This window comes from Podarcis raffonei, chromosome 7, assembly GCF_027172205.1.
Source record: "Podarcis raffonei isolate rPodRaf1 chromosome 7, rPodRaf1.pri, whole genome shotgun sequence".
Lineage (NCBI taxonomy): Eukaryota > Metazoa > Chordata > Lepidosauria > Squamata > Lacertidae > Podarcis > Podarcis raffonei.
Window position 1 is genome coordinate 89914096 of NC_070608.1, and position 20476 is coordinate 89934571.

At 42.9% G+C, this 20476-nt stretch overlaps 1 protein-coding gene across 4 annotated transcripts in view; it reads right to left on the reverse strand.

Annotated features, from left to right (window-relative positions):
- Positions 1–20243, reverse strand: part of RALGAPA2 (Ral GTPase activating protein catalytic subunit alpha 2) — a 194589-nt gene extending 174346 nt beyond the window's left edge. For 3 of the 4 annotated variants that reach the window (XM_053394871.1, XM_053394870.1, XM_053394872.1), the window contains exons 1-3: positions 20040–20242; positions 9854–9964; positions 7214–7263 (exon numbers count right to left, since the gene is read on the reverse strand). In XM_053394871.1, coding sequence (XP_053250846.1) covers positions 7214–7263; positions 9854–9964; positions 20040–20145 — 267 coding nt within the window. In that variant the 5' untranslated portion in view covers positions 20146–20242. Of the gene's footprint in view, positions 1–7213; positions 7264–9853; positions 9965–20039 lie in introns of all 4 variants that reach the window. The other variant, XM_053394873.1, reaches the window with a different exon arrangement.
- Positions 20244–20476: the final 233 nt, after the last annotated feature.

Genomic DNA, 20476 nt, shown 5'->3' on the forward strand with positions numbered 1-20476 from the left:
GGGGGGGGGGAATAAAGAAAAAAAATTTATTCCCCCCCCCCAGGCGCGGGGCTGGGGCGGGGGAAGCCCGAACTTCCCCCTCCCCCAGAACAGGACCCAGAGCCATGCCGAAGCTGCGTGCAGCTTTGGCATCGCTCTGGGAGCTTGCGGGGCTGGAGGAGGGGGAAGCCCGAGCTTCCCCAGCCCCCAGAACGGGACCCAGAGCGATGCCGAAGCTGTGTGCAGCTTTGGCATTGCTCTGGGAGCTTGCGGGGCTGGAGGAGGGGGAAGCCCTCCGCCAGCCTTCTAACCAAGTCGGAGGACAGCGGGAAAGGCGCGCTGTGCCTCCCGCTGGCCCCCAAGTTTGTGGGGCTGGCGGTGGGGCATATTTGTGTTAGAGGAAGTAAACCTTTACATATCTAGGCTGTAAACTGTATAGTGTTTAGGATTAAAACTACAGTCATACCTCATGTTATGGACGCTTCAGGTTACATGTTTTCGGGTTGCAGACCGCGGGAAACCCCTAAGTACCGGAACAGGTTACTTCCAGGTTTTGCCGCTCATGCTTATGCAGAAGTGCCAAATTGTGCCAGCGCCTGCACAGACGCGGCGCTTCAGAATGCGAACGCTGCGGGTTGCGGACGTGCTTCCATCACGGATTACGTCCACAACCCAAGGTTCCACTGTAGGACCTTTGAATTGTGCTTGGTAACAGACCAGAAGCCAACAAAACTATTTTAAAATTGGCAAAATTTCCCATTAGTTCAGTTTCATTCAATAGCCTAACAACTGCATTTTGGACCAGTTGTATTTTCAAGTTAAAACTGCTTAATTGTTATATCACTTGTGGATTGAATTGGCACAAGTAAATGTTACCATACTACATGTGTTGGTTGGCTTACCAATGCCAGGATGTCTGCTATCTGGGTTTTTTTAATGAGTGGTCAGGTCTATATGTAGGATAACCCTTCATACAACTGATGAAATGGACTTTAGTCAACAAAACCTTAAGACAAAAGTCATTAGTTTTTAACATGCTACAATAGTGTTATTTTTGTTTCAAAGTACAGGCATCCCCCACTTACGTGCATTCTACTTGTGTGCAACCATGAATACACACAGAGCTGGGAAATAAATAAATAAAGAGAATCATACCAGGAAATGTCGAGAGAGAGCTGGAGAGTCCATGTGGCTTGCCAGGAGCCCTTCCCTGGGGCCCTAAGAGGACATCAGTGAGGGTGGAGGAAGCTCTGAGGAGACCTGAGGCACAGCAGGCCTTTTTTTAGGCTGCTTACTTTCCCCGCCTAACAGCTGATGTGCCAAGCAGCAAAGCAGTCACAGTTTTTCTGTGTGTCCTCCAGCCAACCCCAGAGCTTCAACGCTAGATATTTTGGTTTGGACTGGAGAGAGAGCAGGAGAGAAAGCTAAAAAGCAGTGGCTTTATAGAGGCTTCACTAGTCCAGTTATGTGAGTGGGGCCCCGGAATGTAGCCCCCGTGTAAGTGGGGGGACGCCTGTAGTCTTCAAAGGCACCTTCCCCCTCCCATATAACACACTGCAGTATATGCTACAAATCGTCCTAAAACTGTGTGTCTTGCAGAAGTTATAATACCATTTTATGCAAAAGGTCGGTACTAGCTGCACTGAGGGACTAAGGATGAAAGAGAAACTTGGTAGATCAGTGAGTGAAGTGTCTGAGGACAACCTGACACACCAGCTTCTATGTGTGAAGCACTGGATAGCAAGTAGAGATTGAGAGCACTGTAAACCCACACACTTTGTGAGGCCATCTGCACTTTCTTACTTGGGGGAATTCTTAGTTCTCCAGTGATATTCTTCCCATCTTTCTGCCAGGGCCAGTGGTTCCTCTGAAGCAGCTATGGTTAAGGGCAGGCATGAGTTGTGCCCTTGAGATACACCACACATTTACTTTTAATGCAAACAGAAGAATTATTCATCTCGGAGACCTAAGATATTTAAAGCTAATTTGTGAAATGTTATTAACACCACTCACACATAAGCAAGTGTTTCAAAATGTACAATAATTATGTAAATCTGTTTACTCATCTGGGATGTAGTTCAATTCTGATTCCAGATGCCAAACATTAATAATCCTAATTAACTGTTTAACTAATTAAAATAGAACATGGGGGAAGTTTTATTCCTGCTGACACAGGATGAAATATGCCAACCAACCAACCAATTAACTTAATTTGCTAGGGTATAGAAACACAAATGTTTAATTCAGACGACATTTACACTGTTTCTCCATCCTGCATTTGCTCTGAAGGATCCATAATGGGCTTATAACAGCTCCTTTCCAAAGGACAATTCTAATAATAACTATAGGATAATACTATTAATTTATCAATTATTTTTTAACTGCTGGAAGTAAGCATTCAGGTTACACAGGATTTCTCTTTAGGCTGAATGAATGAGCAAAACTAAACACACATGTCAGATGGTTATGGCAATAATAACCTGCCTGCAGATTTTTGAAAGGAAAAAAAAGTTGTAAAAAATGAAGCAGCCACCATTATGAAATCATTAGGCCTTGCTGAGAGGATTCAAGTAAATGCCTTCTAAGTATTAAAAACGTTTAAGAGACTTTTAAAGCCAAAAGCAATATAACTAAAAAGTAAGGGCATGCATCTAGAACTATTCAGATTGTATCACAGATTGTATCACAAACCCTTTAAAGCAGTTAAAGCAAAATAAAGTATTTTATTATATGTTTTTTACAGTATTTGCATACTGTATTTCAGATGACTGTTAAAGCAGTTTTTTATAAATTAGGGGACTAACACAAAGTTCAGTTGGACTTAGGCTACAGAGGCACTTTAGGCCAACCAACATATGTGCACCTCTGCAGCTTGAGGGTTCTTACTGGGGCTCACTGCGCTGTTCCAAGCTGGCATGTAAGGTAAAGGGAAGAGTCGTAGTTCTGTTAGCAGCAGTACCAATAGATTCTTTTCGGCACAGTACTCTATACGTAGAATGTGAAAAGGGGACACACATTAGTACAATATACTTTTGTGTTACCGTATTTTTCGCCCTATAGGACACACTTTTTCCCCTCCAAAATTGAAGGGGAAATCTGGGTGCGTCCTATGGGGCAAATGCAGGCTTCAGGAAGACATCCGCAGCCTGCTTCCCGCAGCACCGGGCACGCTGAAAGCAGAGCGCCCCTCGCTTCGGGAACACACCCGCAGCCTAGGCAGCCCTGCGGGAGGTCCCGCAGGGCTCCCTACGCTGCGGATAGCAGCCTGCTGCCCGGCGCGAAAGACGCCCTGAAGCAGAGCGCGCCGCCCGCCGGACAGACATCGGCCAGCCCCACAAGCTCGGGGGACAGCAAGGAGGCGCAGCGCCGCCATCCTGCTGTTCCTCGACCTGGTTCGGTTTCCCCGACCTGGTTTTGGGGGGGAAATAAAGGAAATTTCCCCCCCTTTATTTCCTCCCCAAAAAGCTAGGTGCATCCTAAGGGACGGAGCGTCCTATGGGACGAAAAATACGGTATATGAAAATTTGAATCTTCTTTCGCAAGTGGTGTACAGAGCCAAAAAATAAACAAGTGGCCACAAACAAGAAATAATTTCCCCCTTAATAGTATTTCCAGGCATTCTGAATAGTATTTCCATACTAGAATTTCTGCCTGCCAAACAGCTTTTATAAAGGCAAAAGAACCCTGCTCTCCCCCAGTACCAAGCCTAACCCCAACAAAGAACAAAACTAAAGTTTCACGAGGTGTAAATTGGTTGTGCTACTGTAGATCAGGAATCGGAAACCTGTCTCACTCTGGATTATGTTGGGCTCCAAGTATAAACTGCTGAAACCAAGACAGCTGTCAGGGGACTGCCATCAGAACAGGGAAGGGAGGCAGAGGGGCAGTTGGGATACAGGGAACCTCCAAAAATCTTGAGCAGCAGTTCCTCTTCCTGTGGTGGGGAAAGCCACACCTCCAGTGGGGAAGAGGGGAAGGGACCAGAGGATGCTGCTGGGAGCCCCAGTGCCACAACTCGACAGTCTGAGGGTGGAGAAAGCCACACCTCCCGGGTAAAGGAGGGGAAAGGGCTAGAGGATGCTGCTGGGAGCCTCGGCACCGCTCCTTGCCAAGCCGGCCAGGAGGGAAGTATGCCTCTTCTGTCACCCACCTTGCGCAGAGGTGTAAAATGCAAAGAAGGAAGGAAAAGGCTGGGGGTGACTAAGCTCTTATGTTGGGGGAGGACCCGGAAACGACCACTCCCGGATTCTGCTAGCGATTGAGGCAGACATGAACTGATGGCTCTGCACTGTAAATAGTTTTGCACCAAAATAAAACCTGTAAAAGACAGGTCAGAGTCCTGCCTGGTTACTCACGAGCAACCACCACTGACATCTGACAAGGGCCAATGGTCAGGGATGATGGGAGCTGGAATCCAGCAATCTCTGTAGGGACACATGTCTCCCATCCCAATACAGAACATGCATCAACTGAAGTAAAGGGAACAGTACATGAAGTGCAAAGCTAGGTATGGTATTTCAGATGGTTGGTTAGTGGTGATTAAAATAAATTTGCAGCAAGAAAGGTTCAGATGTCCATGCTTAGATAGATTCAAGATTAAACTGTTTAAAAGCAAGAATCGGCTATTATTTATAGTCATAATAACTACAGTAATGCAATCAGCACAGGTCAAACAGCCATCGTTTCATTTGTTGTTGTTTTTAGCAAAAAGAGTTGGAACCCCTAATAAAAATATATCCTGTTGTTGTCATTGTTATATTTATTTACATCCCGTCTTTTTTCCTGACAGGAACACAAGGTGGCTTACAGATAACAACAACAACTAAAAACCCCAATCAGGCTCATTTGCTAGGTGGGAAAGAGTGGGATTATTTAAGCTCAGAGACTTCTACACTTGTCAAAAGCCCCTTACAGCTCCAGAAATAAAATTTATATTTAAAGATATACCATGTGGCTACATAGACATTCCAGGATCAAATCAGAAACTGGGATGGCTTCTGTAAATCTGGGATTGTCCCTGGAAAATAGGGACACTTGGAGGGTCTGGATTATACAGAATTAAACGTAACACATCCAGCCTTTGCTACTGGCTAGGCAATTTGCCTGGTTCTCTAGTGCACATGTGGTGGTTTGGCCCAAAAATTATTCTCTTTTGGTAAGTTTTTCAGACAATTAATCAAATGATGGGGAAATTGCTACAACCAGACCCAAAATGAGCTGTAATACCTTATTTTACTTCAAATTGATAACATAACAAATAAAGACCTCATCCTCCATTTATTAGCAGCAGCTAGATTTGTGATTGCAAAAATATTGGAAAACTTTAACTGCAAATCTTTTTGAAGCCTGGATTTTGCAAGTATGAGACATCATGCTTATAGACAAATTAGCTATTTCAGAAAAGGAATATTGATCTGGGGGTGGGAAAGACTCACACCATCTATATGACATGGTATCCTTTTTCATTTTTATTAAGACAATCAAATATGGTTTTCACTCTCCATCAACTCATAGAACCTTATGGAGAGATGCTTTCATTTGATTGCCTTTCTTGGAACATCTAAAACTACAACCATCAGCTGCTATTTTTCTTTCTTTTCTGTAGAACTATCAGGCCCTGTTTTCCTTGTATGGGTATGTTTTATTACTTGAAATTAAAAAAAAAAATTAAAACAACAACAACAACAAAAACCATAGGGGGGGGAACCATAATGAAAAAAGAGTAACGGAATTCATTCTCTCTCTCTCTCTCTCTCTCTCTCTCTCTCTCTCTCTCTCTCACACACACACACACACACACACACACACACACACAATTAAAACATACAGATCAGTACAATAAAAATATCACAGCACCAGGCCTTTAGAAAAGGGCTGGAACAAAGAAGTCTTCATCTGCTGGTGGAAGGACAACAAGAAAGGAGCCAGTTTAACTTCTCTAGAAAAGGAGTTCCAAAGTCTGGGAGCAGCCATCAAAAAGTCCCTCTCCCGTGTCCCTACCAAGTGTGCCTGTGGGGGGGGGGGCGGGACCAAGAAAAGGGCCTCCACAGAAGATCTCTGAGCCTGAGCAGGTTCATCTGAGGGAAAACAGTCTTTAATTGGGAAAACAATTAACCCCCTTTCCCCCATGTTGCTACTAGGATCCATGTGAGAGCTCCCCCAAATCAATTTTCTTTAACCAAACCAAACCCAGGAACACTACCACCAAGAAACTGGATGAAAACATTGGACTGCACTTCATGGTTGTCATACACTACTGTCTATCTTTGCAGGGTTTTCTAAACTATAATACCATCTCCACTTTGCAACATGGATTTTATTTGCATTCGCAGAGCAATTTTTAAAATGTTTATATTTTGAGACAAAAAATCCCACATTTTTACCATGCAATTAAACCTGAGTTAGAAATAGCACAAACACCCAGCTTTGCTGCTATCTTTTGCTTCTGGGCAGATATGCTACTGCCCAGTCTAAGCTACACTACAATCATGAATTTTCTAATTACTTTCTGTGTACAACAATCACTTATAAAGAATAAGCAAATCCCTTCAAAATGAACCAGGTGTGGTGGTGGTGGTGGCTTGGTTTCCAGCCAAGGTGAACCTGTGAAGCTTGTCCTCCCTGGTGAATTATGCTTTTAAGAAGCAGAAGTGACCAAGTAACAGTGACACATTGAAGCCAGAAGCACACTCCCTGTTTCAGCACAGGTCAGGGGGTTCTTTATCCATTCGCTACAGACAGCTCTTTGGTCTTTCAGACAACAAGTATGGAGAAGGGCCAAGCGCCTTGCAAAAAGGCCAATCATCAATCACAGCTCCGACTTCAATCATTGACTAAAAACACTGAAGTGGAAGTGGCTCATCTCTCAAAAAGCAATAGCCTTGAATGGTGCCTACAGATTCTGCCTCATAGCTTTTGCTCTACAAGAGTTAGAAACTCAATGCCCTTGCAGGACAGACATAAAATGCAGGGAGTCTTCTAATCCCACCTCACACTTCCAGTTAAGTCACTGGAAGCGTGATAGGGACTAGATGTCAGGCTATTTTTCTTTAAATCACTCACAAACTGAATGTGAGAAAGAGAGGGTCTGCCCACAATTTAAAATAGAGGAAAATAGCCATAAATCTCACTTTACAGTTTGTGAGGAAATAAATGTTTGTCAGAAATGTAACTTATTCACTATAATCATGAAGGAACCATAATGCTGAGTAAGTACTGAAATGTGATAACTTACTTCAAAAAGAAAGAGAATGGAGTCCAGCTCCTCCCTTTGTGACTTATTCCCTGGGAGAAAAGGAATGTTTCCAGTCAGTATGGATAAATACAATACACTACTCTGTTAATAAATCCCATCAGACTGCTAGCTTTCAAATTCAGTGCTCTGCTCGCATATCTACTACACAAAAGTATGCAACAGTACGAAGGAGCAGTATTGTAAGCGTACAGTGTCAGAAAAAAGTTAAAGATAAATCTAAGCTTCTTTCCTTCAACCGTTTGCTCTAATAACTGACAGCCCACAAAAAGGCTCTCTGTCACACACGTTATGTCTTAAGGAATATTTAGTGAGTAGAGAAACTGGGATGTAATGGGAAGCAAAATGAAGAGGGGTCCAATATTCAGGAGAAAAGGATACTGGCCTGGTTTTCATGACATGGTAACTCAAACTATGGTTTTCCAGGACTGTGAAAATGTTCAGGCTCCCTGGAAGCTTTGCTCTTCCCTGGTCCTTTTTGCTCCCACCAAACACTGAGCAAGGTTTAGCTTAGCATGTTCTTCAAACTGGGTCTTGTGGTTAAGCTCTCTCCTCAGCAACCATGAGCAGTAGCCAAAAACAAACTACGGTATATATTAAACTTTCTATAGCAGCATACAGTCTATCCCTAGACCAGCCATACTTTCCTTTTTAATAAGCTGAAGTAGAATCGTAGAATTGCAGAGTTGGAAGAGACCACACTGTAATCTAGTCCCATCCCCTATAATGCAGGAATTTTTTGCCCAGTGAGGGGCTCGAACCCACAACCACGAGCTTAAGAGTCTCCTGCTCTACCAATGAGCTATCCTAGGCCCGCGTTATCTTGTCATTTTGAAAAAAGATATACCACTTAACGATTCTTCTCAGCAAATTAAATTCTTGCAAAACTCACTCTATATAGTATTTGTGTTTGATAAGTTTAGATATTTACATTTCCTCATGGGTAATTTAAAAAGATATAATAAGGACTTATTTGTAGCTGAATAGGATTTAGATTTTATCAGAAATTTTTAATGAGGTGCCAGGACTTGGAATTGGAGGCTCCTACACTCCTCCTTATCAATTTAACCTGTCTGGTCCCAGGGGCTTTGTTCAGCCACAGGGCAGCAATTGATACAATCAAAATAACTGAGAGAATTTAACAAAAGCTTTATGAAATGCACATAAACACTTAAAAATGAATACACATAGGTCCCACTTCCTAAACACTTCCTATGTAAAAAATCACTTATCCAAACATGAGGAATTAGTACCCCAAACTCACTATACACACCACATATTCAGATATATGAACAGAAAATATTTTTTACTTCCCTGTTTCACTTTTGCAGGTTGGCTGAGGAATGGAGAGAGGGGGACAGAGGGGGAGCAATCAGACAAATCAGAGAGCATTTTTTCCATCCTCCTTGTTTGCCTTTTAATTATTTACTGTACTATATTAAACTCTAGTGATCTGTACTTCAGTACAGTTTCAGAGGGTTTTCCGGGGGGGGGGGCAGGGGAGCTTTGGAAGTCAAAATGTTGCAGTCATGAACACATTAGAAATGTCCCCATAGGAATAAGTAGAAATCATTGATTTGTTATGCAAATGCTTGTCTAACGAACTATTTCCAGAGAACACATTGTGTTTGGATAGCGGGACCTGTGTGTATTAAGTACAATCACACAAGTGTGTAAAGGGAATGCAAATAAAAGTATCTTACACTTCTAAGGACATAATATTTTAATAGCAAAAGTTTTGCCTCCTTTTTGCAATCACATTAAAATGTGTTTGGGGAGGGGAAGATGTGCTTCTTGTGCATGCTAAGCAGGGCTACATCTTAATAAACTGTCACATACTACAAATAAATAAAAAACTTTTTTTTTTAGCCCCAAGCTAGATTGAGTTGTTTAAATGACTTGCCAGGAGCCTCACAACCAATTTTTTCATGAGCTCACAACAAAGTTTGAACAGCTGCAACAAAGTTTTCCAAAGGATGATGGTGCTAGCACTTGCTGTTAGGTTTGCTGAACTTTCCTAACATGTGTGAAGATACTATGGAGCATTTGAGGGCTTTACATCCTTTAGCTCTTACACAGATGGATGCTGAAAGGGGAAAATGGCTGTTTTAAATAACAACAGAGGTTTAAATAAAGCAGGGATGAAGGACACTTTTTTAAAAATTTGAAACAAACCAGTTTTAACAAGGAGAAATAGAGATGGCTGACACCAAAAAGCTAACACAACAGAGCCTCTCCAAACTGTTCTCATTGTACTCAAACCTTATTTTGAACTGCCACTTCTCTCTGCTCAGTATCATACCCACTTGCTCTACTCAAACCTCTGCATTGTTAAAAATCGCCAGTCTTCCCCCGTTTTTCCTGTATTGCTCCAGTGCCACAGCCACTGCTGTTTGGCAACCTGCCTTCACTTTGCCCCACCCCACCCAACTCTGATACAGGCAAATTCAGGATTGTGATGAGGCAGCACATGTCCTCCAATGTGGGCTGTGTGGTGACATTCTTACATTTTTATTATATAGAGATATGACAAGGAGTGGATTTTGGGGTCTAGTATGTATAGGTGAGTATTAAGCAACTTAAAAGAATATACTAACAAACTAAGCCACTTAAAATTCTTACCTTTTTGTTTCAAGCTAGTTTCCAGTGTTATGAAATTTTCATAGAAGATAAAATAAATCTGAGAATAGTTAATTTCAAAAAACTGTTTAAGTTCACTTCCCTCTATAGCATCTGTAAAAGTAAAAAACAAAACATGTGTGAAAAAGGAGAACATCGTCAGCATAGAAATTTAGAATTAAAACCTCTACAGAAAAATAAAGCAGCAGGAAAATAACACTAGAAGTATTAATAGAAATACATGGTACAATGCATAAGGTGGCAGTGTTCAAATGGCTTGATCTTAAACACACCTAACATTCAAGACTTCAGCTATTGAAGTCACATACCGGTAATCTCTTTGCAACCTCCTGAATAAAATAAATGTTACCTATCTTTTAAGCCCTTATTCTAGATCCTATAATCAAAGTTTCATCTCATATCACTATACTGAAACTATAGCCACTGGTCTGCTTGCCTTAGATGGGTAAAGGCCTCCCCTAAGCAACCATGCAGAGAAGCTATTATAAACCGTAAAAGAACAGGACCACTCTTTCCTTCAGATTGCCAATATGTCACAAAATATTGACAGATATATGCAGATAGGCAAACAAATAAGAAGTTTGTAAGCTAGTCACATTTGTAGACTTATTTGCCAGACAGTCTTACCCTGACCTTAAGGTGAACATTCAGATAATCAGAAGTTTAGATAAATAGAAAAAAAATTAAATCCTCTTACATCCCTTCCAGTGAGATTGGAGTGCACAATAAGTTTATTTTCATGTGTATCTCCCCTATTAGATCAAGAACCATTCACACAAAATGGCGTGTGCAAGTGGTTTCCAGGCTGGACAACTGCATCAGGCATCAAGAAATAGTCCCACATTTCCTAGCACTGGATCAGAAATTATTGGTACTTATGACCTGTGGAGAAACTAGGCTGCTGTATTGAGGTTCCTCACAATGCATTCACTTTATCATAAGGCTCCATAATTGACTCCATCAATTACATCTTCTGAAGACACTTGCTCTTCATGCACTTTACTGTAGTGTGCCTTTCCACCATCACAGTACATCATGGACTAGACCAAGCTAATCTATGCACAGATTATGTGCAGGATGAGATTAGGCCTAATGACCCTTCACCAAATCCAACCCTATGACCACAACATACACTAACCATCTGTGGGATCTGTAGAAGGTGGGGAGGACATTAGAGTGTTGGAGTAGTAGGGCCTTGAAGACCAAGGTGTAAATGGGAAGAAAAGAACCATGTACACCAACTTAAGGAACATGGAGGAAGGTAGGACATTAACATAATAAAATATATATTGTCGTATCGTTCCTCCTGCAGGAGGAAGGGTGGGATATAAATTTAATAAAGAAAAATGAAAGAAAAATAATACAGTTCAGTTTTAGGGAAATTATAACCCCGCTGAGCATTGTCCTGCCACCTTCTCTGCATTAGGAAAAAGATACTGCTTTGGGAGATTAAAGTGGCAGGCATGTGTACAATCTTCCAGTCAGATCAGACAATGCTTTGTGCCCAAGGCAGGAACACAGGGACATTGTCACTTTGATCTAAACTGCAACAAAACAATGGCCAAACTACTGAAATACATTCTGTGTAGAGCTTCCTTTAAAAATTATTCACTTATAACACAGCTGTACAACTTTGCAATGGATTTTGGGCTTGTAAGAACTGTTTCTTATTTCCTATACAGCTATAAGGGGGAGGGACTCAACATATTTTAGGTCATAGTCTCTCATATCAAGCTCCCCATTTGCAGCTACTGCCTTTTAACAAAGCCTGTGCATGGTTTTGTAGACTGGAACTGTGAACCCAAAGAGCAATGCCCACTACAGATGCACAACCATGAAACATGCTCTCCAAAGAGGCTCATCTTCCTTGGCCAACCTTGCAACTGATAGAAACTTAACAAAGGCTTGCTGTTCAAATAAATAAAATTAGATTCTACCACACAGTAGTTACATATGTACATAATAGTAACGTATGATTCAGCATTACTGTAATAGCCTAGGAAAGAATCAGGTTCACAAGCTCCCCCCGCTCCTTCTCACTGTGACTGCAAGGAGGAAGTTGGAAGCTTTCACTTACATTTTTTAAAAAAATAACTACAGTTATTACTCAGAAGCAGAACTAATTTGAACAATGGTTTATTTAACTAAACATCAACGTCTGGTTCGCTTATTTCAGTTAACCACAGTTAAGACTAGAGATGTCAAAAAACTTCACTACACATGGGAGTAGGAATTCCTGCAATTCACATGTTCATTTGAGGTCAGGAACAGAAATCATACAAGTCAATACAAGCAGTATTTGCTGTAATTTTTAGTCCTCAAACATTACATAAATGATAATTTTATTTACTGCATTGCTTCTGCCATTTCCCTTCCATCTGTGGCCAATGCACCCTTGGAACAGTGTGCTTCTCAACTGATAGGATTAATGCGAAGCATTTTACATATAGAATTGCAATTCCAACTTATATTAATTAGAATATACCAGATATTCTCATACCAATGCTATATTTTTATGTTACATACAGTTGTGAACTGCCCTGAGATCTACAAATGAAGGGTGGTATATAAATTGAATAAAAAAAATAAAAAATTCTATAACTGGCTCCAAGTTCACATGCAAGCCCAGGATATAGTGCAGATAATGAAATACAAAGTAAACACTGTCCTTGTATTAACTTTCCCCGCATGAGTATAAAAACCCACCTATATTTTGGTCACAGGTCCCAATTAAGACCATGGGGCCACACCTACCTGGCCTAGGGCTGGGAGATATCAGCTTTTCAACATCACACTGTATCGCTAGCCAAACATCGCGGTTGGGGGGAAAAGTGCACTTGCCTCTGCCCGCACTTGCCTCAAGAGCTGAGGCGGTTTTACCCAGGCTCGCAGGCTGGGACAACGGAGCTAGTTTGCGCTGCTCAGATGAGGGGAGGTAAGGTTCTCCCCCTCCTGCTCAGACAGGCCCAGTGCTCCCACCACTCGTGCATGAGCGATGAGAGCATCAGAGCTCCTTTAACTGCTCACTGCAGGGAGCAGCAACCATGTTCCCCTCAGCAGAGCAGTTTCAGAGTCCCGCCCCACTGGTGGCTTGCGGGAACCAGCACCGGGCTGGAGACTCCTTTAAATGCTCAACTGAGGCAAGGGCAGCTGCACGTTGTTGTTGTTGTTCAGTCGTTTAGTCGTGTCCGACTCTTCGTGACCCCATGGACCAGAGCACGCCAGGCACTTCTGTCTTCCACTGCCTCCCGCAGTTTGGTCAGACTCATGTTTGTAGCTTCGAAGACACTATCCAACCATCTCGTCCTCTGTCGTCCCCTTCTCCTTGTGCCCTCCATCTTTCCCAACATCAGGGTCTTCTCCAGGGAGTCTTCTCTTCTCATGAGGTGGCCAAAGTATTGGAGCCTCAGCTTCACGATCTGTCCTTCCAGTGAGCACTCAGGGCTGATTTCCTTCAGAATGGATAGGTTTGATCTTCTTGCAGTCCATGGGACTCTCAAGAGTCTCCTCCAGCACCATAATTCAAAAGCATCAATTCTTCGACGATCAGCCTTCTTTATGGTCCAGCTCTCACTTCCATACATCACTACTGGGAAAACCAGAGCTTTTACTATACGGACCTTTGTTGGCAAGGTGATGTCTCTACTTTTTAAGATGCTGTCTAGGTTTGTCATTGCTAGGTTGGTCATTGTTGGCAGCTGCACAGTCCTCAGTTAAGCAGTTTAAAGATGGAGAGGGAGGAACAATCTGTGTCGGCACCTCACTGATACAGCTTTTTTCTCCCTCTCTGTCGTATGAGGGAAGAGTGGGATGGTGGTTTCACTCAGCACTATATCTCTGGTGAAACTGCTGCCGCACCTGAGTCCCTCTGCTAGCAGCGCCCGCTGGAGGAAGGAACTCTTAACCCCCTTCAGCGGACACTGCTAGCAGGGAGACTCAGGAGCAGTGGCGGTTTCACCAGCAATATACCGTTGAGTGAAGCCAACATTGCGGTCTGCTCCTCATAACGGTCCTGGGCAATATATTGATATATCGCCCAGGCCTAACCTGGCCCCACACCTGATGTGACATCAGGTGAGGAGCAGGTGAGAATGAGCTGCCAATGCACAAGCAGGAGCCTTCAAGTGCACTCCTAATTTGCATTGGTAAGGGAGATTTGTTGTCACCACCAATCCACTGAGCAAGACAGCTGGGATCAGCTGTAATAATACTGTGTTCTCCACAGGAAACTCCATAGCAAACTGATCCTTGAAGTCACTAAGTCAAGCAAGGATCCTTTGCAAGCCGCTTGCAAACAGCCCTACTTAGTGCTTTGAAGCAGAAAAGATCAGCTGATTGGTGGCACTTCAAAGCACTATGCAGGGCTCTTTACAAACCCCATCATCTGGCATCATCATTACATCGGCCACTGACAGGCGGGTGGCTCTGTCCAACTGTCAGATCTCATGGGCTCCATTGCCACATATTTGTACCATATCTAAACTACATTTCCTATTGTTTTTATCAGTGCTCACTCTCAAGTTTGAAGTGTTTTATGTTTTGAATAGAAAGCAGAAGGATTTATATTCCTAAAAAATAATCGAAACGACACTGAAATTTTAGATAAGGCTGTTTGGAAACAAACGGAATGAATGCTCATCTTTATAAACAAATATAAAAATTGCGCCAAAAAAGATAATTTCCTGAGGGTAAATCAGATTGATTCTATTAAGTTACCCCACTGATTGATTGATTATTTAATGGATACAAGCCCAGACTTAAAACAATAACCAGATATTTAATTGCCTGATAAGGGCAAAACAATCAGACGAAACAATGGAGATTTGGAATAGGATCTACCATTTCTTTTGGGGACCCAGGGCAAATAGCCGCTTGGAAATGGGGATTCTCACCAAGGAAATAGCTAAAGTTTCCATATTTATTTAGTTATTTCATAAAATGTATACACCACCTTATTGTAAAAAAAAAAACAACAACCCCAACTCAAAGCGGTTTACAAAAATAATCTCCACCACTCACTTGAATCCAAAAATCCGCTTGAGGGTCTTGTGGATGGAAAAGCTCACTGAAAAAGTAGTGCAGATATAATAGGAGCTGTTTCCTTTTCAATAACTTGAAGTTTATAAAGCAGCTGGGAAGTTCAGTGGGGCAGCTGCTGACTTGCAGTTTCAAATGAACTCAGATGAGCTGCACATACTTCTGGATGAGCCATCAGGAGTTAGAGAATTACAGGAAGCCCAGGTCAAGTATCAGGCAGGAGTCAGTCATATGAGAATAACATTACGTACTTGTTTTAACTGTTAACATAAAATAATTTGAAGAGCAAGCAAGGTGAACTGAAGTCATTGCCAAACTATGGGAACTCTTATCAAAAGTATTCTGTGCCAGAAAATTGCATGCTTTTATTTATCTATTATCTATTTTGTATTCTGCTTCAATTCATCCTTTGCAGGATGTACTAGGGTGGTACCGGACAAGGAGAAAGAATGCAGAGACCTTGAGGGCCATCAAGAGTATCAAGGCAGGAGTAATAATGGAAAAAAGAAGAGTTTGTGCAAAACACTGGGGTTCATCCTGACAGTTAGAAGCTCTGCTAATAGATTCAACATTCTTACATGAAACAACAGAACAGACTGAATAATTCATGACTCGATATAAAAGGAGACAGACAGCACTTTTTCTGGGTTAACACATGACTAAGATGAGTTAATGGAACAAACATTCACATTTTAACTTGCACTTAGCTCCATCAAGAAGATACTATTAGATCTCAAATAGACTTCAGACACACTCTCAAACTTTTCTGAGACATATATCAGTGCATCATACAATGCAGGTAAAAGGCAGAAGCAGCTTTAAGTCAATGGAGATCAGGGGCCATGAACTGGCTTCAATTCTCCAATTGTAATATTGGTTACAAATGAATATGGCAAGAAATGTACCCCTCCTCAAACCCCAATTTCTTGCACACAGCTTTTGGCTCATCCTCTCCATTTTCATCTCTTACCTAGCTTTAAGTACATGTAATAGTTGGAACTCTGAATGTTTTCCTGCACAGTAAAGACTACCGGTACTTCCCTTCACCCAACTGCTGATGTGGTATCCCATTTATGAAAGGTTCTATCCAGGCAAGATTCCCTTTGGTCAACGTTTACTGGGCAACCTTTTAATTTGCCCAAGTTATTTAACAGAAACATTCAGATTTAGTTTTTATGCTGGAATTTTACTTGTTTCATTTAAATAATGAATTATGCTATTCAAGCTTTTATCTTTTTAACCACTCTGAAAGTCTCTGAAAATCAGGATTTTTTTTTAAAAAAAGGATATCAATAATTTAGAATACAAACACCGTGATTTAGTTCCAGTTGCAAGTACTTTCATGTTACGAGTTGTGCCAGGAGGGAGATGCACATCCACATGAAAGCAATACAGTGCAAATGAATAACATCAACATCTGGACCAGATTTGTGACCAAAATTCCTTATCCAACAAGTGGTATGTATGCAGAAGTCTGTGGCTCTACTTATCTGGATTGGTGCGAAAATGTTTCAATGCACCTGTCTTAATGCCTGAGCTTTACTAAAACACCCAGTTCTTTCTCACAACTTGTACATCTGGCTTCCCCTACCTAAATGCAGAAGTTTATATTTATCTCTGTTGAAATTCATTTTGCTAGTTTAGTCCCAGTTCTCCATCATGGGGAAATAATATTGGATCCTATTTCTGTCTTCTAAGTATGTTTGTTTGTTTGTTTGTTTATTGAATTTGTGTTCTGCAGTTCTCAGGGTGGTTCACAACATAATTTGTTAGCTGCCCTGAATACTTGAAGAGCATACATTCTACTACTTCATCCAAGTAATTTATAAAGATGTTAACCAACACTAGGCCCTGGACAGCATCCTGCAGAACCCCACTTGTCACTTATTTCTAGGCTGACGAGGAACAACTGAAATGCACTATTTTGATACGGTCTATTAATCAGCTACAAATCCACCTAATGGTACCATCATCTAGCCCTATTTTACCAGCTTGCCAACAAGGATACTGAGGAGGTTTGTCAAAGCTTTTATACAATGTCTACAGCACTCCCATAGCCTACAAGACTAGTAACTCTTATCAAAAAAGGAGGTAAGGTTATTCTGGCATGGCTGACTTAAGAAACCCATGCTGGCTCTCTGTGATAGTGAATATGACACAGACAGATCACTGGTTTTCACAGAATGCTACGTACCACTACATATTCTGTAGCTAAGAAAAGCTTGGTTTGGCTGCAATCCTAAACACACTTACTAGAGAGTAAGTCTCACCAAACACCATCTGCAAAGGCTTGCACTGAATATATAGAGTAAAATCAATGGAGAGACGCTCCTATGGTCTGGTATATTTCCCTAAGTCAACCTCTGCATCCATTTACAGCTTCTTCCACCCCCCTCTCTCTGAATAGAAGAGTCTAGAATCTGGATAATGTAATCAGCTTCCAGAAGAGACTGCCATGAACACCTCTAAGTATCCCTAATTCATTGTACCTTTTGTGAATTGTAAATGTAAACCACTATGGGAGTTAACCTTGGCCACAAAACAGATTATAAAAATATTTATTTATTCATCCAAACTCTCTGCAGTGCTCCTTCCTACAAACCCAATATACTTACCTGTGAATTCCTGGTTTTCCTCTCGATGCTATTAAACAAATTAATTACGCACATCAAGACTTCACAGTTTGGTTTATTTTGTTCTAAAATCTTTGGAGAAGAAACCAATGTATATTTGAATAAGACAGTTCAGTTCAGATAATTGGAGCCAGCAGATATATTGCTGCTTCTTTAGTAATGCATTTTATCAAGGGCTTTCTGGAACTTTAAAACAGTTGTAGACTACAAAATGGGTTCGGAAACATACAGTACAATCCTATACGTGACAACTCAGAAGCAAGTTCCATTTATTTAAATAGGCCTTACTCCCATGTAAATTGGTATAATCTTTAAAATATCCTCAACAAGATACGGTTCAGAACACTATCTAAATAGGCCTCAGTAATTCCAGCACCATATTGGTCTAGCTTTGATTAACATGGCAAACCTATGTGTCTAAGCCAGGCTTCCTCAACCTTGGCCCTCCAGATGTTTTTGGCCTATAACTCCCATGATCCCTAGCTAGCAGGACCAGTGGTCAGGGATGATGGGAATTGTAGTCTCAAAACATCTGGCGGGCCGAGGAAGCCTGGTTTAAGCAGAACTACTGCAGCCTGCAGGTAGGAGCTCACTTAATTGGATACATCTCCTAACACACACAAAATTATCCACCTATAAAGCTAGATTCTGTGGAGAAGGTATCAAGCTTAGTCCCCTCCTGGTTTTCCATTTGCAGGTGTTTTTCTAATGGAGCACTGAGACAGCTGAGTCCCACCTGCAGTGTGAAGCAGCACAGCAGCGATACACTGTGAATTAGGCCATTATCTTATGCAACTTCCTGGAAGATCAGTGTTCTGTTTACTCATAGGAGGATGATAAAGTTAGGTAGAATGGATGTTTATTTTACTCAACAACTCCCACCTCCCCCACTGCTTGACATAATCCAGCCAGCTCAGATTTCAGAGCCAGGGGAACTGCTTCAAGACTCTGCAAGATGGTTCAGCCCATGCTGGCAATGGACAATCCACACAACTGACAGGGACCATTGCAAGATCAAAACAAACTGTGAAATTCACAGTGAATGCACATGGGGTGAGTGCAAGAATATTATTGTCCCCAAGGAGAAGACACTGCTCATATTTCCAGTCTAGCTGAGAGCACAGGAAGTGGGTATGCTGGGCATAACCCTTGCTTTTGGGTCAAGTTTAACTGACAAAAGCTGGAACAATTGAACAGAGAAACCAGTTCCTTATAGTTACATCAAGATTTGTCTTTTGCCTCCTGGCAACATGCAATACCATGAATCAGGATTCACTTTGAAATTTAAAAAAACACTTCTTTTTAAAACTGCAGAACAAGCCAGCAACTTTTTTTTAGTGCATGTGAGTTTGAGGCACAAGGATGTTAACCCTATCATTGTCCCTTGCTTACAATACACCTGCCATCTTTTTTATCTCCATGTAGAACTGCTGATCCCCATACCCCATCACAACAATGCACTCTAACAAGGTAGGTTATGAGGGGTAATCCAACACACACTCCACACAAAGGGGGAGCTCTTTGTGAGAAGAAAATGTAAACAACAGAGTTAGAAGAGGTCACAGGCAAGACCTTAGGTGCAGACATGAAACATGGCAAGACAAAAGCACTGGCTGCAGAGACTGGTTCAACTTAGCATGCATTCATAACTGCAGTGAGTGTTTAAAGTACAAAGTAAAAAATAGGTAAAGGAGCCCTGGATGGTTAAGTCCAGTCAAAGGTGACTATGGGGTGTGGCGTTCATCTTGCTTCAGGCTAAGGGAGCAGGTGTTTGTCCACAGCTTTCTGGGTCATGTGGCCAGCAGGACTATACCGCTTCTGGTGCAACGGACACTGTGATGGAAGCCAGAGTGCACAGAAACGCCGTTTACCTTCCTGCCGCTGCAGTACCTCTTTATCTACTTGCACTGGTGCACTTTCGAACTGCTAGGTTGGCAGAAGCTGGGACAGAGCAATGGGAGCTCACCCTGTTGTGTGGATTTGAACTGTGTTTGAAGTACACCATGTTCATGGTATTGCTTTCCTTACAACAGTAAATTCTTTCCCACCCCACTGCATACATGGGGGCTGTGAGAATCATAGAATTGTAGAATTGGAAGGGATCCTGACAGTCATCTAGTCCAACCCCCTCCTATTCAGGAACGCTACCCACAGCCATCCCTGGGTGAGCTCTAACCACCAACCTTTTGGTTAACAGCCAGATCCATTGACCCACTGCCCCTCTGGAGGTTGGCGGGGGGGGGCAGGAAAGAGCCACGTTATAACCTATCTCTGGGTTTGGTTCGGTTTTGCCTGTCTGTCCGATTGTAAGTCGCTTCGGGCTGCCCTGGGCAAAGCAACTCGCCAATGTCATTAAGTAGTGATGGCTGTGACAACGACGACCTCACACGGCAGGGAGGGGACCCGGGGCATCCCGGATTCGTACCCTCCAGCGCCGCTGAGCGGGGCGACCGGGACCCTTCTCCGGAGGCGACCCCCCCCCCGCCTGCCCCACTCACCCATCAGCGCCCTGAGGTGCTTGAGGCGCGTCAGGACGTCCTTCCGCGGGTCCAGCGCTTTCTGGGTGGACTTCTTGACATCGGCGTGGCCCCTCCGAGAGAACATCGCCGGGCACTTGGGTGGGGGGCGTCGCCCTCGCCGTCAGCCGGGAGACCCAGGGGCGCCGCGCCGCCTCCACAGCCAGGGAGCGAAGGGCGGGCGCGCTGAGGGGGGAGGGGAGGCAGCGGCGCTCCTGAGGGAAGTGGGCGGGGCCTGGCCAGGACTGCTGCCCGGCTCGGAAGCACCCGCCGCGGAGCTCCTTCGGTTGTTCTCTTTCGCGGGCGCGTGTCTTGGTTTTCTCTTGTCCGGGGCGGGGGGGGGGGCGGACCAATGCCTGCCTCGCTTTCTCTTCATCCGACGGCGCAGCGCGCGCGCGCCTCCGAACAGCCGAGCCCAG